At 44.1% G+C, this 19,100-nt stretch overlaps 1 protein-coding gene and 1 pseudogene across 1 annotated transcript in view; one reads left to right on the top strand and one right to left on the bottom strand.

The window, feature by feature from the left end:
* NWD1 (NACHT and WD repeat domain containing 1) overlaps positions 1-19,100 on the top strand; it is a 68,536-nt gene that overhangs the window by 29,142 nt on the left and 20,294 nt on the right. The window contains exons 12-14 of the mRNA XM_078669351.1: positions 2,222-2,421; positions 5,182-5,454; positions 8,062-8,152. Of these exons, the coding sequence (XP_078525477.1) occupies positions 2,222-2,421; positions 5,182-5,454; positions 8,062-8,152 (564 nt within the window). The remainder of the gene's footprint in view (positions 1-2,221; positions 2,422-5,181; positions 5,455-8,061; positions 8,153-19,100) is intronic.
* Positions 16,047-17,288, bottom strand: LOC144799292 (uncharacterized; annotated as a pseudogene).

The raw sequence follows: 19,100 nt of genomic DNA, 5'->3' as shown, positions 1-19,100 counted from the left end.
CCCTGAAACTCCTTCCACTGTTCCTTTGTGGAAGCTTTCTCATTTGCAGGCTGTGTCAACTGAAGGGGCCTACACTCACTGTCCCATTTTGCTTGAGTAAACTTAACATTTTCTGTCAATTATGGCTCATCACAAATGCCCGCCAACGTTCGAACATGAAGGGCTGCTCTGTGCTCTCACAGTGAATGGACAATCCCTCTATTTGTTAACAAACCATTTAAATTATCCTCCATTAATATTCAGGAGTTTTCTGTATTGATTTTTGTTTTTAAATAGCCTTTTCTGTTGTTATATCATAAACAAATTAGGCAGGAAAGTAGATCCGCAGTTTTCACATGATGTCTGATGTAAAAGAAAACATTATAATTAAGATACAAGATTCAATAACATTCTAAAAGGTCTTAGAATATAAACAAGGGGCTATTAAAGAGGCATAACAAACAAAGAGAGGAGAGATACAAAAAATCTTAAGAAGGGGGAAAAGCAGCAAGTTCTTGGGGAAAAAAGAAGAAAGAGCCACTGCGGCATGGTGTAGATTGGTAAAGTGGGATCATTTGTTGAGAAGAACGTCAGCCGGAAATAAAGTAAAGAAGGTATTTGTAATCTATCCAAGTCTTGATTTAATTTCTACCCACCAATTTGGACAAACATATGACTTTAAACTACATCTTGCTAACCACACCTCCACCTGCACTGACTTCTCTTTAGGTTGGGCCTGTGAGTTTTGAACAGAGTCTAACAGATTTTCAATAAAGAAGTTGGAGGCCAGGACCTCACTCTCTGTTAATGTTTTGGATCACCGAGGTTGAAACAAGCTACAGGTTTATCTCAACGTCTTTTTCCCAGTCTTCAAAGTTTTGTTATGGCAAGATGCCAGGTGAGGTTGAAAAAGTTAATAGAAGCAGGAGGCTTTATTCAAATTTTAGTCAGAGAAAATTGGGGTCTTGAAAAGGACAGGAGATGTAGTGGCGAGGAATATTATATCTAATAATGTTCTGACTAAAGCAAATTTGAGATTTAAGTAGTTGTAGGGCTCTTTAAGAAGCAACTTATAGGATTTACTTAGTTCCTCAAAGGAGTCAAATGAATGATTTCACATCCTCCTGCCTAAATAAATTATACAATGGTTAATCACGTGCTGCAATGAATTCATAGTGGCACATTCATGACTCTAGGTATTAAAGTGTTGGTGTTTTGCTATAATTAGTCTGCCAAGACCAAAAATTATTTTTCAATTACATATTCAGGCTAGTTCCTCTGCCTGTTTTTAGGCTCACGGTCATCTAAACAAGGGGTTTGAAAATCTTTCAAGGAGATGATAAATAGTCAAGGCACCCTCTATTGATTTTAACTACCACTTTTTTTTTGTTGAGTTTTATATAGTGCGAACTAGACCCAAAGGTATCAGAGCGCTTTACATGAGCACCAGTTGCGTTACAGACACACATTAATTTTTTTTGTTACGCACAGGGAAGTTAAGTGATTTGCCCAGAATCACAGAATGTTGAGCGTCCTTGCCGAGACATGACCCAGGTTCCCCAGCTTCTACAAGAACAAAGGCAAAGGCAGAAAGGGATATTTAAAAGCCGCACCACCTCGTCATACGCGATTCGCAAACACACTTTTTGGTCAGAGTTGCCCACCACATTCATCTTCTGCCAACAGACCACACATTTACAGTACACTTAAAAAAGCACAGAGAGGCAACATAAACATATCAAATTACACAAATGCACAAATAGGTGAATCAATCCGGACTCTTCGAATGATGTTAGATATGATCCTTTAATGGATTCGACTGCCCTAGCTGTTTGGCCACATCCTCCCCCTTCCCTCCTACCACTTTGGCTAGGGGCTTTAAGGTGATAGCCTGGTTCAAGCCATTCTAACCACAACTATGAAACCTCAAGGAGCAGCAAGGATTCGTGGTGATCCAATGGCAAAATTGCCATTTGCCTCTAGATCGCCCCTCAAACACTGATAAAAAAGATTTTTTCTGACATTTTGTTGTAATTTTATGTCGCCCAATGGTAGCACTCTAAGGCTGCTGCCTTAATTTGCATCACGTAAGCACTGAAACTACCCAAGTTAGCAGTCCTCAATTAATGAGAGACACCATACTTTGGAGATAAGACATACACAACAAAACGGAATCACCTTACTATGGCGACGGCATGTAGTAATGAGTCTGACTCCATGTCCCTGTTTTGTTTTCATGCAGCCGAAGTGCGAAGTGTGCGAATCTTTGGCCGAGGCACCCGCGCTGTCTCCAGCTCTTTGGACAACACCTTACGTCTCTGGAACCTGGTTACAGGGAAGGAGTGTCGATCCATCGAAGAGGACCACAGCGAGGACCAGAGCTCGTGGCTGCTCCACGTGGATGAAAAGAGCAGTGTGATTTTCTCTGCTTCCAGGTCACAGGTAGGAGAATGTGACAGAATTGGCTATTGCCAGATAAATCCTATTACATGCCGAGGATACAAGAGTGGTAACTGTTAGACCTGGCATCCTTGGTGTGGTTTCCCCTGACATTTCGCCTTCTGACCTCCTGTTTCACTGACTTCATTTTTGCGGGCTTTAGGATTATGGGCACTTTACCACTGCGAACCAGTGCTAAAGTGCATATGCTCTGTACTCAAAACATGGTAACATATGGCTTTTCCCCAATTGGCATATTTCATTTACTTATACATCCTTAGTAAAGTGCACGACATTTGCCCAAGGCCTGTAAATTAAATGCTATTAGTGGGCCTACAGCACTGATTGTCCCACCCACTTCAGTAGCCCTTTAAAAATGGCTCGGGCGTGCCACTGCAGAGTCTGTGTGGACAGTTCAACCTGCCATTTCAACCTGGCAAGTTAACCTACTTGCCAGGCCCAAACCTTTACTCTTATTACATATGTCACCTCTAAGGTAGGCACTTGGCAGCCTTATGGGCAGGGTGCAGTGTATTTAGAAGGTAAGGCAGTACTTTTGAGTTTTACATATCCTGGTAGTGAAAATCTGTTAAATGTGTTTTTTCACTACTGAAATGCCTATCTCTCCCATCGGTTAACATTGGGATTGCCTTAAAATATCTTTTAAGTGTAATTTCCAATTGGGAAAAGACAGAGATTTGGAGTTTGGTGTCTATGGACTCAGAATTTAAAATCACAACTTGGCACTTTTAGAAAGTTGGCATGTTCTTACCCTAACCATTCTGTGTCTTTCTCTGTCTCTGAATACACTTCTGGGCTGGATGACAGATGGGCTTTGTGCATTCCCTCTAGACAGTCACACACAAAGGAAGTTGGGGTATGTCATATGCATCCTGATAGGACTTCACAAGGCTGATGGGCCTTCTTGAGGTAGATTGGGAGCGAGGAGCTGATATTTGCACCTTACTAGGACTGCGCCTGTCTCCACACAAAGAGATGCATACCACCCTGTAGTGAATCTGGAACCAGGGCAGGAAAGGTGGGAACCTTGTGATCTTCAACTGTCTCTTTTTAAGTCTCTGCCACTTCAAAGGCACAAATGAGTATAAGTACTGGTCCCCTGAAACCACCAAATTAGAACATTGCTGGAACCAAGGACATTCTACCAGGAAGAAGAGCTGCTGTGCTGCAAGAGGGACTACCGCTCTGCTAACTGCTTTGCTGTGTTGTCCGGCTACCTCATGATTGCTTTGCTGTAGGAGGGATTGCCACTTTGCTACCTGCTTCGCTGTGCTGGGCTGCTGCTTCTTGCCTGGTGTGAGAAATACTGGACCTGCTCTCTATATCCTTTCACCCAGATTCTCCAAGGGCTTGGTGACTTGCCTCCTCTTCTTGAAGTCTCAGAGCCACCAAAGACCTCCTTCAATTTTGCTTCAGCTGCTGGACTCTGCCAACTGTGAGTCATGCCCTGTCAAAGGGTGCCGATCCAGTTCCGGGCCTTGAAAGTGGGTTATACAGCTGGTTCCCTGCAAAAAGCAGAGCAGTGATGACTTTGCGCTGATCAGAGCTGATGAAGAGCCCTCTGATGCAGTGCCGATCCAAGGACATCCCTGCGTGGCTCGACAACAAGTGCCCTGACTGCGATGTGCAACACCAATGCAGCGTCAACACAAAGACATCAAGGTTTGACACCGACACAACGCCAATCCGAAGACATCCCTGCGAGGCTTGACGATGATGCAGTGTCTACATAGTAAGGAGTTGGACGACGACGCAGGGCCCGACGGAAGATTCGACTTCGACGCATCGACCCGACTGTGTGAATCGGAACCAACCCATTGAGTCTTTGATGCCGAGGCTTGCTCCATACAAGGTACTTTTCCAGCGGGCCCTACGTGGGTCCTGTAGCCAGTGTGTCCTCCATCACGTTCAGCCTGGATTTACCCTGCTCTAGGCACCCTCAAGTAACCCATAAACGCTATTGACTTTTAAACTCTATGTTGCAGTTTATTCTTTAAAAGTTCATATCTCAAGTTCTACTTATTAGATTTTTCTCATTTCCATCTTGTTCTACCCAGATAAATATTTTCTATTTTTCGACACTGGGATGGAGTCGTTTTGTGGTGTTTTCACTGTGTTACTGTAATTTAAGAGTTGCACAATTACCTTGCACATTACCTCTTAAGTTAAGCCTGACTGCTATGTGCCAAGCTACCAGAGGGTAAGCACAGGTTAATTTAGGTTGTGTATCTGACTTACCCTGACTAGGATTGTGGTCCCTACTTGGACAGGAGGCAAACCTCTGCCAGCCAGAGACCCAATTCCTAACAGTAATCGTGTATTATTGTCCTACAATGCCAATTGGAGGATGTTGTGTGCATGCACCTGGTGACCATGATGATGAGGAGGAGTGTCTGTAAATGTCACCAGAACACATAAAAGACACTATTGGGGCACAGACATGTTTTTTCAAGCAGAAACATTTTTATTGAATCATGTAGCATACTAACTGGTGGTCTGTAGTGTAACGTTAAGAAAAATGTTGATTTATGTTACTATTTTGAGGGCTTTAATGAAGACTTTTTTGACTTCTCAAAAAGCACATCTGTTGCAACACATATTGTTACCAATATGATGTCATGCATTGTAGGCCTTCACTAACACCACTGGCTAGTTTTGTTGTTGATAATAGATGAACTTTCATTCCTAAATTTGTATCAAAAGGTCCCCACTAAGAAACACACCTTTGCTTCCTTTGTTTAGATCAATGTTTGGAACCTTGAAACTGCAGAAAACCTTTTCCAAGTGTCCAGTGGTGCACCAGATCTTCATATGTGCGCAGCAGTGTTTGCCCCACGCCAGCTTGTCATGTCGGTGACCAAAGGAGGTACCCTTAACTTGTGGGACAGCTGCACCGGTGAGCCGCAGGGCACCCACCAGCTACCAGAGCTGTGCGGCTGTGTTCCCTCTTGCAGTGCTATGATCCAGAAACATGGCAAGATGGTGATTGGGTTTACCAATGGCTGCCTTTCAATGGTAAGGAAGGCTCTGCGTCAGCTACTGTGATGATATGAATGTCGTTGCGACAAATAGAAGATTGATCAGAGGGCAAGACCTGGCATGCTTTTGGCTTTTAGTTTGGTGTGGCTTGTGAGAGATACAATAAGAGTTTTAAGTTCAAGTTTCTACTTTGTTTGTAAAGCATATATACACACATTTTGTTTCTTTTATCTTGTCATGTTATGTTGTGCCATGCCGTGCGATGTTAGGCTCTGTTATGTTCATGTCAAGTTCTTTAGGTCAGACTGACAAACCAGCAGCTTGCAAACACTGGGTGGAAACTGCGCGCCAACTTATTTGTTGATTGTGTTCCAATATGAGATGCAATCTATGTACTAATAGGCCGCACTGCAGAATGGTCAGTCACATAGAGATGCCAGAATGACTTCATAATGAATATTAATCATGTAGGCCCCTATTTGTGACCCTTAACAAGTGGCTACCAAATCAGGGATGGAGGTCTGTAAGGTACTGTAGATCTCCACTCACATGTTTGTATTCACAAAAAGAAACATTTTTTTTAAGCAGACCCTGTTCCTTAAGGGAACAGAAGTAGTTTAAAAGAATATTCCTGTTTGGGAAGCCATTGGCAGGAGTAGGCAGTGTTCCTCTACTTCTGCCTGCTACTGGAGAAGTGTGGCTCAATGGTTAGAGCTTGTTTCCGGTCCAGGGAAGACATGGCTTGGCAGTTCGGGCTGGACTGTTCCCATGAGGCACAGGGTCAGACTGATTTGCATATAGCCATGTCTGAACTGGGGTGGCAGAGTGGGCTAAAGAACGGTGATGGATTAAACCCAGATCTTTTGACTGGGTGTGAGTGTTTGATTGATTCGGATACTCCGTCCATCACCCCCTTTTGTACCGTCAATGGTTAGAGCGGCAGACCCTGATGCAGAGGTCTAGCCCAGGACCAGGGTTCAATTCCCGCCTCGGCGGGTCTTGGGCTCAATTTCCTCGGACCTGATAATTCTCGCCTCGGTGTCTATTCTAATCATGGGTCCCACTCTGCAACTCTGGGTAATAGCTTGCTTAATCTCCACAATGGCCCCAACAACGCTAGGATGCCTGGCTTCACCTTAGGGGTGCCCAGGAGTGGGCTCTTCACAGGGAAAAGCCAGGAAGGGTTCCACAGCGGTATGCGTACAAGCGCCGAGATACCCGCAAGGGTCGATTCGTGCGCTATACAAGTACTACTACATTTACATTTACATTTACTCCCTGAGGCCGCCTGACAATTCTTCGAGGGGAAGCTGAGCCACGGGGACAGTGTTCCCCTTTGTGAATCAGTTATAACTCCCTTTTGAGGTGCAATAAGGTTTCGATGGTTTGCAACTGCAATTATGGTCACAAACAATTGATTCATACCACTGCGTATTGCATTTAAGAGCGGAGTCTCTTTCAAGGCCCCTCCTTATAGTGATTTAGAATGATTAGAGTAACCAATTTTGTGAGTCAGAAAGGCTTTTCTTGATAGCAAAAGGGGTTTAGTACTTGGCTGAACACTATTTTGGGGTGAAAAACACTTTGATTTTGTGAGTCGAAGATTTGAGATCACAAAATGACACTGTACATCAAGCTCTCAGATTTGTAATATGAAGGTGCTATGTTAAGTTTATTTATGCTTTATGTTGTGTTCTGTGTTTCTTTTAATGTCGATTAATGATTTATAAAAGTGATGTATAGAATAAATTGAAATTAATGAAATTATTTTTAACAAAATGTAATATTTTAGATTAAAAAATGTAATACATATTTTATAATGAAATAATTAATATGCACTGTTTACACATATTTTTAACCTTACATTATATTTATTTCTATGTTTAACTATTTTAAATATATCATTTAATCTAACATTATTTCCTAAGGGGTTTTATTTTAAATCCCTGCGTCTACTACTTTCAGTAGGAGGGTTTTGAAGTACAAGTGATTGCCTTGTCTAGAGCTGGACTTACTACAAAAGTGTAAGTCACTACAAAAGTGCAGTTTGTGAATACTGAAAAGTAGTAAACTTACTCAAAAGTTTAAACTTACTCCAAAATATAAGTTACCTTTGGCAATCAGGCCCCCAGAGTCATGCAGCACAGTGACTCCCATTGGCCAGAAGGCAAACTACTTTACAAGCCACCTCCAGAGCCCCTGCCATTCTCTTAGTGACCACAAGATGTCCCTGCATGTGCTTGTACTTATAGATTATTATATACAGCGGATAAAGTGCTGTACAAAGGCATTTGTGCATCCTTCCCAGTGGCACAGGGGCCTGCCTGGAGGGCACCCCAGGCGACCTATGACCCTCTGGGTCTCCTAGCTAAGTTATATACTCGCTGTGAAATAAGTTACATGCATCCAGTTCTGCCTCGGTACCATTTTGTACCTAGTTCTCCAAGCTTTTGTTTCACAGACTTCCCTATAAGGGAATCTGGACATCTCATGACGGGGGGGGGGGGCATTAAAGGCCGGTTGGGCTGATGCAGAGTGAGTTGTTTATCTTCACTGTATACAAGTTCACCTCTGTGGGGAGTGCGACATGAAGGTGCGCCGGAGCCAAGCCTGTGATTGGTTAATCTGTCTTCTTTCTTGCAGGTGTCGTCTGATGGCAGCACAGCTGTAGAACATCTGGCCAGTTCCATCACATTTGTGACGGTGTCCGAGAAGGAGGAGCTGTTTCTTGCAGGTACCTCGCTCCCTGCATCTCTCTACCAGTGCGCTTACAGCTTGTGCATGTCACGTCATACAGTCGAAGAGAGTGCTCAGCGGGTTAGAGCCTAATTGCCGCCATCAATGTGTGACAAGCAGGGCAGTGATTCGAAGTTAGGGAGAGCCGAACCAGTGTTTCATCATTCAGAGATTTATAGATTGAGTTCCACAACCTAGTGATACTTAATAATGACAAGGCTTAGAAAATGCAAAACTCTGATACTAGGCAATACATAAAAATAGGTTATTCTAGGCTGTTTGCATAGTATTAGTGCCACCCTAATTCTGTTCAAAACATCAAAAATAATGTTTACAGTGAGAATATTGGGGTCTAGGGATGTTTTTCTGTTAGATAACCCAAGCATTAAGTGAGTGTGTTTGGGTGGCAGAGGTTTCTCTTATCTCACCTCCAAACTTTGGACTTCTCATGTGAAGTCTCAGGGGTCTAAAGTCAGTCATGAAAAACTCAGCAAAGGCCTTAAAACTTGACTCTTTCAGTAAGTCCTGTCTTCCAGTGTAGTGCCAGGACACCCTCTTGAGGGCAATCATTATGCTTTAGAAATAATTATCATCTTTAGACTAAGGGAGGGAAAATAGGACACATAATAGCATAACATTACATTTTGAAGCACCGTAAAGCTGTCACAAAAAGAGAGTACGGGAGGTTTGTATATAAAACTATATTGAACCAGTGTGGGAAGCACTGCTAGGTGTGGTCCCTTCATAGGAGGGCCAGCGGGTGAAATCCACAATTTCACTGTGGAAATGGTACAAGTGGTGGTCAGCAAGAGGGTGAAAGGACACTGAGAGCCTGGAGACAGCTGGGGTGAGGCTGAGTCTTTCATTCCAGTACCAGATCAAAAGATGGCCAGAGTAGAGAAGCCAAGAGGCATCATTCTGTCACCTTCTATGATTCTTGGATAACTTGAGTGCATCAATAAACACTCCGATGTACAACCTCGACTTGCCACCCTGGTACGCCTTCAATTCATGTCTTGATACACCGTAATGTACATTCTACATACATATTCCGCCCGTGTACCCGGAAAACCTGAAGCATGCCCTCTGCTTGCAGCCAGATACACCCTAATGCACACCCTGAGCTCTTGCCTTGGTACACCTTGATGTACAGGTTGCACGTGAGGCCGATACACTGATGTACGCTCTCAGTATAGGTTAAGAATCGTAAATCCATACTTACCTACATGCACTTACCTCCTTGATTTTTTGGTTCTTGATGTTGTGGCTACGATATTTTGGTAAATCAATATTCCGTACTCTATAATGTATACTACTATTATAAAGAGAGAACTGAAACCTTTGAGGTGGGTAAGCTCAAGAAGTACAGCACCAATCACAACACCCAATACAGCATTGTAAAGGGGAGTTGCAGCAGATGGACTTGGCTGTACAGCTGCCCACCATATACATTACAAAGGTCAAAGAACCGTAGGGGTAAAGTAGTCCCTTGTGGGCGTTGGCATGGGCGTGTCAAAGTACACTTCACATTATTCCTCTGTGGGCGTGCAGCGATGTCAGAGGGGTGTGGCACAAATAAAAAGCTGGCGTGGGCGTGTCAAAGAGCACTTCACATTAGTCCTTTGTGGGCGTGCAGCGATGTCAGAGGGGCGTGGACCAAAAAAAAAAAAATGGCCGCGGAGTTCAGTAGCGCGGCTTTCACAAGCAATGTGCGCGACCATTCACGCTCCACCTTGGCATTGTGCTCAGATATCATACGACCGTCTCCAAACACTTTGTGGGCGTCAGAGTTGTCAGAGGGGGCTGGACAATTTTTTTTTTTAAAAGGGGCGCTGCTTTCACAAGCAATGTGCGCGCACATTCACGCTCCACCTTCGTGTTCTGCTGACTTCTGACACGGCCGTCTCCAAACACCAACGTGCGCCGCATTCACAGACCTTGCCATACTGCGTCGCAAATTGGAAACAAATACAAACCTTTACTCCTTTCTGGCCGTCAGCTTGTCAGAGGGGGCTGCACAAAAAAATAAAATAAAGGGGCGCACAAGCGCGCCATTCACTCAGCGTGCCATCCACGCTACAACGGCTCCGGCGGAGACTCAAGGTAGGCAACGTACCACACGATAAAAGCCACTTCACGATTGAAATTTAGTCCGGGGCTCAGGCGGGGCCTCAAAGCACTCAAACTACCAGCGTGAATCACACACGCATTCATCCCCGGACAACGTCGGGACGGGCTGCTAGTCTGGAATAAAACCCTACTTTCAGCGCCATTTCTAAACTAGAGTGGAGTGTGTGAAGTGAAGCAGGTGGCCTCCCTCCAGTCCCTGGTGGTGGCAGATGGACCCTCCTCACATCCTATACAGCTTTATGTTATGTTATGTTATGTTATACTTTTATTTATATAGTGCACGGCTACTCAGAAAGAGTGTCCCGGCGCTTTATAGAGGCAGCTCAGCGTTAACAAACATAACAGCATATCAATGGCCTTAAAAAAAAGCACAGGTCAGTAGGCGGAGTGTTGGGGGTGCCCAGGAAGAGGCCTCGCAAGCAGTGTAAGACAGTGATGTGCTGCTCCAGTCTAGTTGCTTTTCTTTGAATTCTGTGACTTGAAGTCTTGCTTATTACATTATATAGCATGACTACAAGCTGCAGAAAAAACCTGGACTGGAGCAGCACATCACTCATGGAACTGGAAAATTGGCAGCTTTGAGTTACAATAGCTTCTCGAATTAAACACAATGCTTTCTGGAATGTGAAAATTACAATGTTGTATAAGGGCTCCCATATCCCAATATGACATACTACGAACTTTTGGAAGTTGAGCCCCTCCAGCTGAATTTTTTTAGATGTTGGGCCCCCCACCACCTGACAGAAATTTCTGGAATATGGTACACTACGTTCGAAAATATTCTCAAGTGCAGTGCAGTTTCTACATTCTATCCGACACTGACACAGTTGATGTATTCCAACTCCTACAAAATGGTCTCTTGACCCCAGCTAGAAACATATCACTTGGGTAGTTAGTTATCCACAAACTACACTAGAAGTAACATCATTACACTTATTTGCAACAACAGGCTTACCATTTCCCAGTCCTTATGGAACATCAAACTGTCCAAAGGTCAAAACACATCAACACCATGAGCCAAGGGAATTAAGTTTAAAATTATCTGATGGATGAAAATGAAAGAGAAGCACGCCCTCTACCTACGAATATCACCCAGATCCTTTGGTTTATTTTCGAGGCAGTGTAAAAACAATATCTTGAAAGGAACATGACCATACGTCCTATTGTGAAACACTAGATCTGGAATTGTATTCTATGATGATGTCTTCCACTATTACTGAAGAATTGGGACTGAACACAGCACTGTTGCTCTTTTTGAATATTTCTCGGTGTATAGTAGCTTGAAATTACTGTATATGATCGTCGTATTGGAGCTTACTTGCGCCTTATGTTCTAAAAATGTTTTATATAATATAATATGAACTATCTGAGTGATCAATTGACTGATAGCTTTTATTCTTTTCCCACCAGTATATATTCATTTCATGGGAGGTCTTTTCAGGGAAACTCTTAAAAATTCCTGCCATGAATCTTATTATTCTTGTACCTTTGCCCCAAATTGTAAAGCGCTCTGATATCCTTCGGGATCAAGTTCGCGCTATATAAAACTTTATAAATAAATAAATAAATACATAACCAACTGCCACGTGCATATCCCGAGCCGTATCTGGCAAATAATGTTCAACCTTTTTTAAACCTCTGCTCTGTGTGGGTGGCAGAAGGGCCCATGTGAGTGCACGGTGAGCCATGCGACAGTTTGAGGGTAGGGTAAGAGGAGTGACTGTAGGGTGCGTGAGGTGACCATATGAATTTGGGGTACAAAAGGGGGGTGGTGATGGACGGAGCATCTGAACCAATCAAACACTCACACCCAGTCAAAAGATCTGGGTTTGATCCATCACCGTTCTTTAGCCCCACTCTGCCACCCCAGTTCAGACATGGCTATATGCAAATCAGTCTGACCCTGTGCCTCATGGGAACAGTCCAGCCCGAACTGCCAAGCCATGCCTTCCCTGGACCGGAAACAAGCTTCCGAGGACCGGTTTCTGGCATTCCAGCCGTCTTCCGCCCGGCTTGCTTGAATCCAGTGGCAAAGTGAGCAAGGGACTCACGTCTGAGCATACCCTGCCACACTTATGGCGGCCAAAAGCGGTACAAAAGGGGGGTGGTGATGGACGGAGCATCTGAACCAATCAAACACTCACATCCAGTCAAAAGATCTGGGTTTGATCAATCACCGTTCTTTAGCCCACTCTGCCACCCCAGTTCAGACATGGCTATATGCAAATCAGTCTGACCCTGTGCCTCATCGGAACAGTCCAGCCCGAAATGCCAAGCCATGCCTTCCCTGGACCGGAAACAAGCTTCCGAGGACCGGTTTCTGGCATTCCAGCCGTCTTCAGCCCGGCTTGCTTGAATCCAGTAGCAAAGTGAGCAAGGGACTCACGTCTGAGCATACCCTGCCACACTTATGGCGGCCAAAAGCGGTACAAAAGGGGGGTGGTGATGGACGGAGCATCTGAGCCAACCATATGAATTTGGGTGCGGATGTAAGTGCAAAGTGAAACGAAAGAATGCAAGGTTAGTGATGGGCTTGTTTTGACATTGCAGATTGAGCAGTGAGGGGGACAGGTAAGTGAAGCGTCACATGAGTGCAGGGTGAGTAGTGTGCTTGTTTGACTGCAGGGTGAGGTACAGGGTGAACAGCGCAAGTGCATTGTGAGTGCAGAGTGATCACTGTGAGTGCAGGGTGAGCGGGTGAATGGTGTGAGTGCATGGTGATCAGTGTGAGTGCATTATAAATGCTGTAAGTGCAGGGTGAGCGTGAAAGTGAAGGGCGAGAATAAGGAGTGAGTTGTCTGAATGCAGGGTGCATTCCCAGACACTTGAAGTAACTCAGCATGTTATTGACAGCAGCATAGGGTTTCAGATATGTTAAACTATTGCTATTATGGCATTAACCAGGGATCAAGGGTGGAGGAAATAAATGTGCTGATCTTGCAACAAACTTCCAGTTTTATGATTAGTGTTGCCAGCTCATTATTTTGACGTTCCAGGCCGTACAAATATAAGCAGTCACCTAAAGCTGTATTGTCAGCACTTGTCTGTGCATACTTCGGACAGCAAATATAAATAGAAAGCACTTTTAGTTGTGTTCTAGAGCAGCTTGAATGATCCATGACTGATAATAAAAGGGAACAAAGACAGAAAAATCACATTACTAATGAATACATACATTTTTATTTATAACCCTCTTTAGTGTCAAGACAAGCAATTTGCCGGCTGTTTAAACACATGGCTGGCATTCTTCTTTTGGCAACTTGAAGCCCTTTTAGCCCGGTGAGCGTTGCGTGTATACTTGTGTAATTTAAAAAACAAAACATTGTCTCCTTTCTGGGAAGACCTAACCCTCCCAGGATGAGGTTAAATTCGTAAAGCTGACATGCTTCAGCTGCAGTGGGAGGTGGGACGTCTCCTCTGCTAAAACCGAAAACAAGGAACAGACTAACTTCAGCTGCAGTGTAACATTCAAACATTCCTACAGAGAAGTTAAAGTCTGGAAAGGCCAGCATAAACTTTGAAACTCCTGCTTTAAAATGTTGGTCCCCTTTCACAGACAGGACTTGAAGCAGCCATTTAATCTTCTGAAGACATACAACCCCCAAACCAGCAAGCAACTCATGATTTTGCATTATCTATATAGCTCAAGTTGAGCCCACCCTGATTATATAAAACCCATAACCTTTTTCCAGAACACATCCATAATGGATTTAGCTCCCCATGTGCTCTGTATTGTGCGACTTTAATAACATTCTTAACTCAATGACTCCTTCCTTTTCTCCCCTACCCATGCTCGAGTTGATGCCACAGGTGATCCCTCCTTTTTAGCTACACTGACTATAGGCACCTATTAATAGTTCAAAAATCCCACTTTTTTTGTCACACAGACATGAAGTACATATTAATGTTTATTATATTTGTTCCAGTGTTTCTTTGTGCAAATTTTATTTGTTTCAACGTCTCATTGCATATACTGTACACCATTCGTTAATCAGTGCTTAATTTGTGCCGGTGCTTAGCACCAGCACTTACTTATCAGGGCCGGGTCTACACACGTCTGCACATCACATATGGCATTCATGATATAATTACCTCTCTGACTAGGCGCAGAGTGTTATTCTCATCTCTCGAGTCCCGGTGAGTGTTGCGGCTGTGAGAGCGTGAGCCAAGATTCATGCCTGCATAACCGAGTATTTGTAATTCCTAACACCTCCAAGTGCGTGACAGCTAAGACACACAACTCTGGATATCTAGTCCAGACCTTTTGTGTTCTATAGTATTGATGTTACTATGGGCCACTGTATGTTGCGTGGCACAACCTAAATTGCCTCCGGGTGGTTAATAACATTATTAATTAAATAACTACTCTATACAGCTCAGCGTACTAACAATGCAAATGTGAATTATTGAATTAGTACCTTCAGGGCATGAAATAAGAGAGTGCATTGTTATTTTGCTTTTGCAGAGCGGTTGCTACAGCACGTTTTGTCATTTCACGCTGCATAGGAAAACAGAGCCATCTCTCTCTCAAATTCTCTTCTTCATTTGGTCTCTATCAGACTCTGCCTCGTATTCCGTTACTCTCTTTTCTGTTCTATCTCATTTAGTTGTTCTTTCCCTTTCTCTCTCATGCTCGCCATCATCAGCGATCCTCACGCTTAACACCTGATTTACGTTATTAATGTATACATGAATAAGCACTGGTGTGGGTTAAAAACAGATGAGGATAGAAACATACACCAGGTGCTTATGTACGGCCACCCAAAAGTCCAGGAAAGAAGAGTTGCTGTTCTGCTGGGAAGTGACATACTCTTCGTTGCTTATATTGCTGCTGTCAGTGCTGTGCCACTAAAAGTTGTTATGTTTTGAAGTGTCTGTTCCCACGTAGAGTAATGTAATTCTGCTGAACAGTGCCCGATATATTGAAAATCGGTTCATTAAAAGTATTGTTTGCTTTAGAACAGGGCAGGCACTTCGCACTTGAATATATAAGGTTTTATAGCGAATTACCAGTTCTGAAAGTGTGAGGTAAAGGGTCAGGGAGTTCTGGTGGTAAATGCAAGAGGCATGAGGTGAAATCAAGACAACGCAGCCTTAGTATTCACCACCTCGACTTCTGATAGCAATGACCACGTTCTTCTGAGAAATCTTTAGCACCGGCACTTTTTCATTTTACAAATTAAGCACTGTCATTAATTCGTAGAGCTGAAATGCTTCAGCTGCAGTGGGAGGCAAGGAGTTTCCTCTGCTATTAAATAGAACGCTAAGGAACAGGACTGTCTGTTCGTTTGCTTTTGGTTTTAGCAGAGGAGAGAGACTTTTCGCCTCCCACTGCAGCTGAAGCATTTCAGCTATACGAATTAACCCCCTCCTGGGACGGTTAATGCGTCTGCTCTTAAAATAACAAAAGCACAGGCACACAGTGCCTTGTCAACTTACCCTCCCTCCCCCCTCCAACCCTCTGTTACCGGAGTTCTACAAGAAAAAGAAACCCCATTTGAAATGGGTGAAGACTTGCAAGGCGTGACAGTGAGTCGAACAAAGGTAAGATTTTAGGGTGGAGTGCGCGCCCCCCTGAGATGGTGTTGCGCCCCCCCAGGGGGGGGGCGCGCCCCACAGATTGAAGAACTCTGTCTTCGGGAAGCCACCCAACTCCTCTCAAGGAGCAGCCTCTCACAGACTCGCAGAAACTTGGGTGGGGGAGGGAAGAGAAGGTAATGAGTTGAGGGTTTAAACAGTAAATGTTAACAGAAAAAGAGGAGTCAATGAAACTCCATTGAGCCGTGAGCTAAGCCTACTCGACTAGGCTTACAGATTAGCACATATAAACCATGGGCCCGATTCACAAAGGGATTTACGATTCGTAAAGTTACGGGTGTGGAGTCTCCACACTCAGAGTGGCATCTCTGCAATCAGGGCGGAATCTGTGCACTCAGGGCGGAATCTGTGCACCCAGGGCGGAATCTGTGCACTCAGGGCGGAATCTCTGCACTCACGGCGGAATCTGTGCACTCAGGGCGGAATCTGGGCACCCAGGGCGGAATCTGTGCACTCAGGGCGGAATCTCTGCACTCAGGGCGGAATCTCTGCACCCAGGGCGGAATCTCTGCACTCAGGGCGGAATCTGTGCACTCAGGGCGGAATCTCTGCACTCAGGGCGGAATCTGGGCACCCAGGGCGGAATCTGTGCACTCAGGGCGGAATCTGGGCACTCAGGGCGGAATCTGTGCACTCAGGGCGGAATCTGGGCACTCAGGGCGGAATCTGGGCACTCAGGGCGGAATCTGTGCACTCAGGGCGGAATCTGGGCACTCAGGGCGGAATCTGGGCACCCAGGGCGGAATCTCTGCACCCAGGGCGGAATCTGTGCACTCAGGGCGGAATCTCTGCACCCAGGGCGGAATCTGGGCACTCAGGGCGGAATCTGGGCACCCAGGGCGGAATCTCTGCACCCAGGGCGGAATCTGTGCACTCAGGGCGGAATCTCTGCACCCAGGGCGGAATCTGGGCACCCAGGGCGGAATCTGGGCACCCAGGGCGGAATCTGTGCACTCAGGGCGGAATCTCTGCACTCAGGGCGGAATCTCTGCACTCAGGGCGGAATCTCTGCACTCAGGGCGGAATCTCTGCAATGCAGTAGTCAGTGCAGGGATTCCGTCAGGAGTGTGCAGTCTCCGCACTTGTGAATCGGGCCCGCATGTCTTTCTCTTCCGATGGGAGTCTTGTACAGCATTTAAAGAATGGGAGTGGCTGTGCTTATATCCATCGTCGACAGGCTGTAACAGAAAAGCACCAGAGCATACAATTGCTCTTCCTTAAAACATATGGGCGTTAGCTTTTTTATGAGTGGAACAATGGCGTCTCCAAGTGGCTGGCTGTCAGATTACAGGTACTTTTGCGCCAATTTGTAGGGGCTGTCGTCTGTAATCGAAAGCTTGAAGGGTCTTTACAGATGTATGTCCCCATACTCCAGCACCATATGTACCCACCGACAAGGTCTTCATCTTGGATCAATAGGTACAAAAAAAGTGGTACCTGCATCACTGCCTAGACGTGAATGGTGATGCATGCACACATGTATTGTTTTGTAATTGCATTTATATAGCGCTTACTACCCCTGACGAGGCGTTGAAACACTTTTTCAGCGAGTAGCACGCTACTCCGGAGCCCATAAAGGATTAGGGTTGAGTTAGTATAGTGAAATATGAAAGTAATTTGAGTGGGGGATAGGTTAGTCAGTTATTTGGATTCAGAAGGATAGCGGTGCAATAGAAGAGGGAAAAAGGTTTGCATTTATATAGCGCTTGTTACCCCTGATAGGGTGTTAAAGCTCTTTTTTCGGCGATGTAGATCAAGTATGCGTGTATATACATCACACATGCACACATACCACAGAATGAAGTGTGAAGTGTTTACCAGCATCAATGCACCTTTTCTAGTTATTTTTTTTGGCTGCACAGCATCAGAAACAAGCATTTGCAATGCAATAGGTCTCGCATTAGGAAAGTTTGAGCTATTGGTATTGTAAATGGCAAATTTTGTATTTATTTGTTGGTTTTGAAAATAGCTAAATTAATAGCTTTGTTATTTATAATGCCAATAGTTTTAACTTTCGCAAATGTGACACCTATAGCATTTGTAATGCAATATGTCTTGTATTTACATGAATTAGATATATTGATATTACAAATAACAATGGCTTTTATTTTTGTTTAACAATGAATACTTAAATAAAAGTTATTGTAATTTATAATGGCAATAGCTTAAACTTTTGTAAATAACTTTTGTGAAGATTATGTTCAGTGTATTTAATTGTGATGAAAATCCAAGAACAGAAGTGAAATATTAACATCTTTTTGTGACATTTGTAATATGAAATGGTAGCTCTATAGGAATGGTGACAAGGAGCAAACTGTAAGACTTGCTATTATAGTTTTATAGGAGGCTTATTAGAGAGTAGAGCAGCTGTGAACGTATATGTAATTTAATGGGCGCTGTGGCAAAGGTAGGGCAGACGGGCACAAAGCTATAGTTAAATGAGACGCTTAAGAAAGGTAGGAAAGAAGCACAGACTTGTAGTTTGATGGGAGACATAACAAAAGTAAACAACAGTGATACGGGCTTGTAATTTGAGAGGGATTATATTGGAAGTAAACTATAAAGGCAGAAAATGGTATTTAAATGTGAGGCATTGTGGGAATAAAGCGGAGGAGCAGAGACAAGTAATATAATGGGGATGTTTGTTGAGGGTACTGGTGTGGGAGGAGATTTTGTAATTTTTGTGACTAGAAGAAGCAGAGATGGTGCCACTGAGAAAGCCACCGAAGTTCCTTTGCGAGAGTTTTACAACAAAGCAGGAAACAAATTAAAGTGGCACGGCGCCAGTCGCAAGTTGAACAACAAGTTTACAACAGCGGATGCTAGCGCGTGTTTATGAGCGTGTTTGCAAGATAACCTAGTCAATGGAAGAAGGAAGCAGAGGAATTGTTGTAATTTTAGAAAGCATAGGTACGGAATTGTAGTTTAATATGAAGCTTAACAGGGTTAGAAGACACAGACATAAAAAATGTTATATAACTGAAGAGTAAACGGGAGGGTAGAGCACCCTGTGATTAACTTGTAATTTAATGGGGAACAGCAGAGGCAGACGATAGAGGCTCGGAGTTGTAATTTGAAGGGGAACATGGCATAATAAACTATAGGTATATAGCGGTGGAAACTTGTTAAGGGACTTGTAGAGAAGTAAAAATGTTTGCAAATGCAACATAATATGGACGGTGTTAAGATAGCAATGCTTTTAGTGACAATGCACATTA

This window comes from Lissotriton helveticus, chromosome 12 (genome assembly GCF_964261635.1).
Source record: "Lissotriton helveticus chromosome 12, aLisHel1.1, whole genome shotgun sequence".
Taxonomy (NCBI): domain Eukaryota; kingdom Metazoa; phylum Chordata; class Amphibia; order Caudata; family Salamandridae; genus Lissotriton; species Lissotriton helveticus.
Note: the sequence above shows the minus strand (reverse complement) of the source record. Positions and strands in the feature narration are given on the sequence as shown.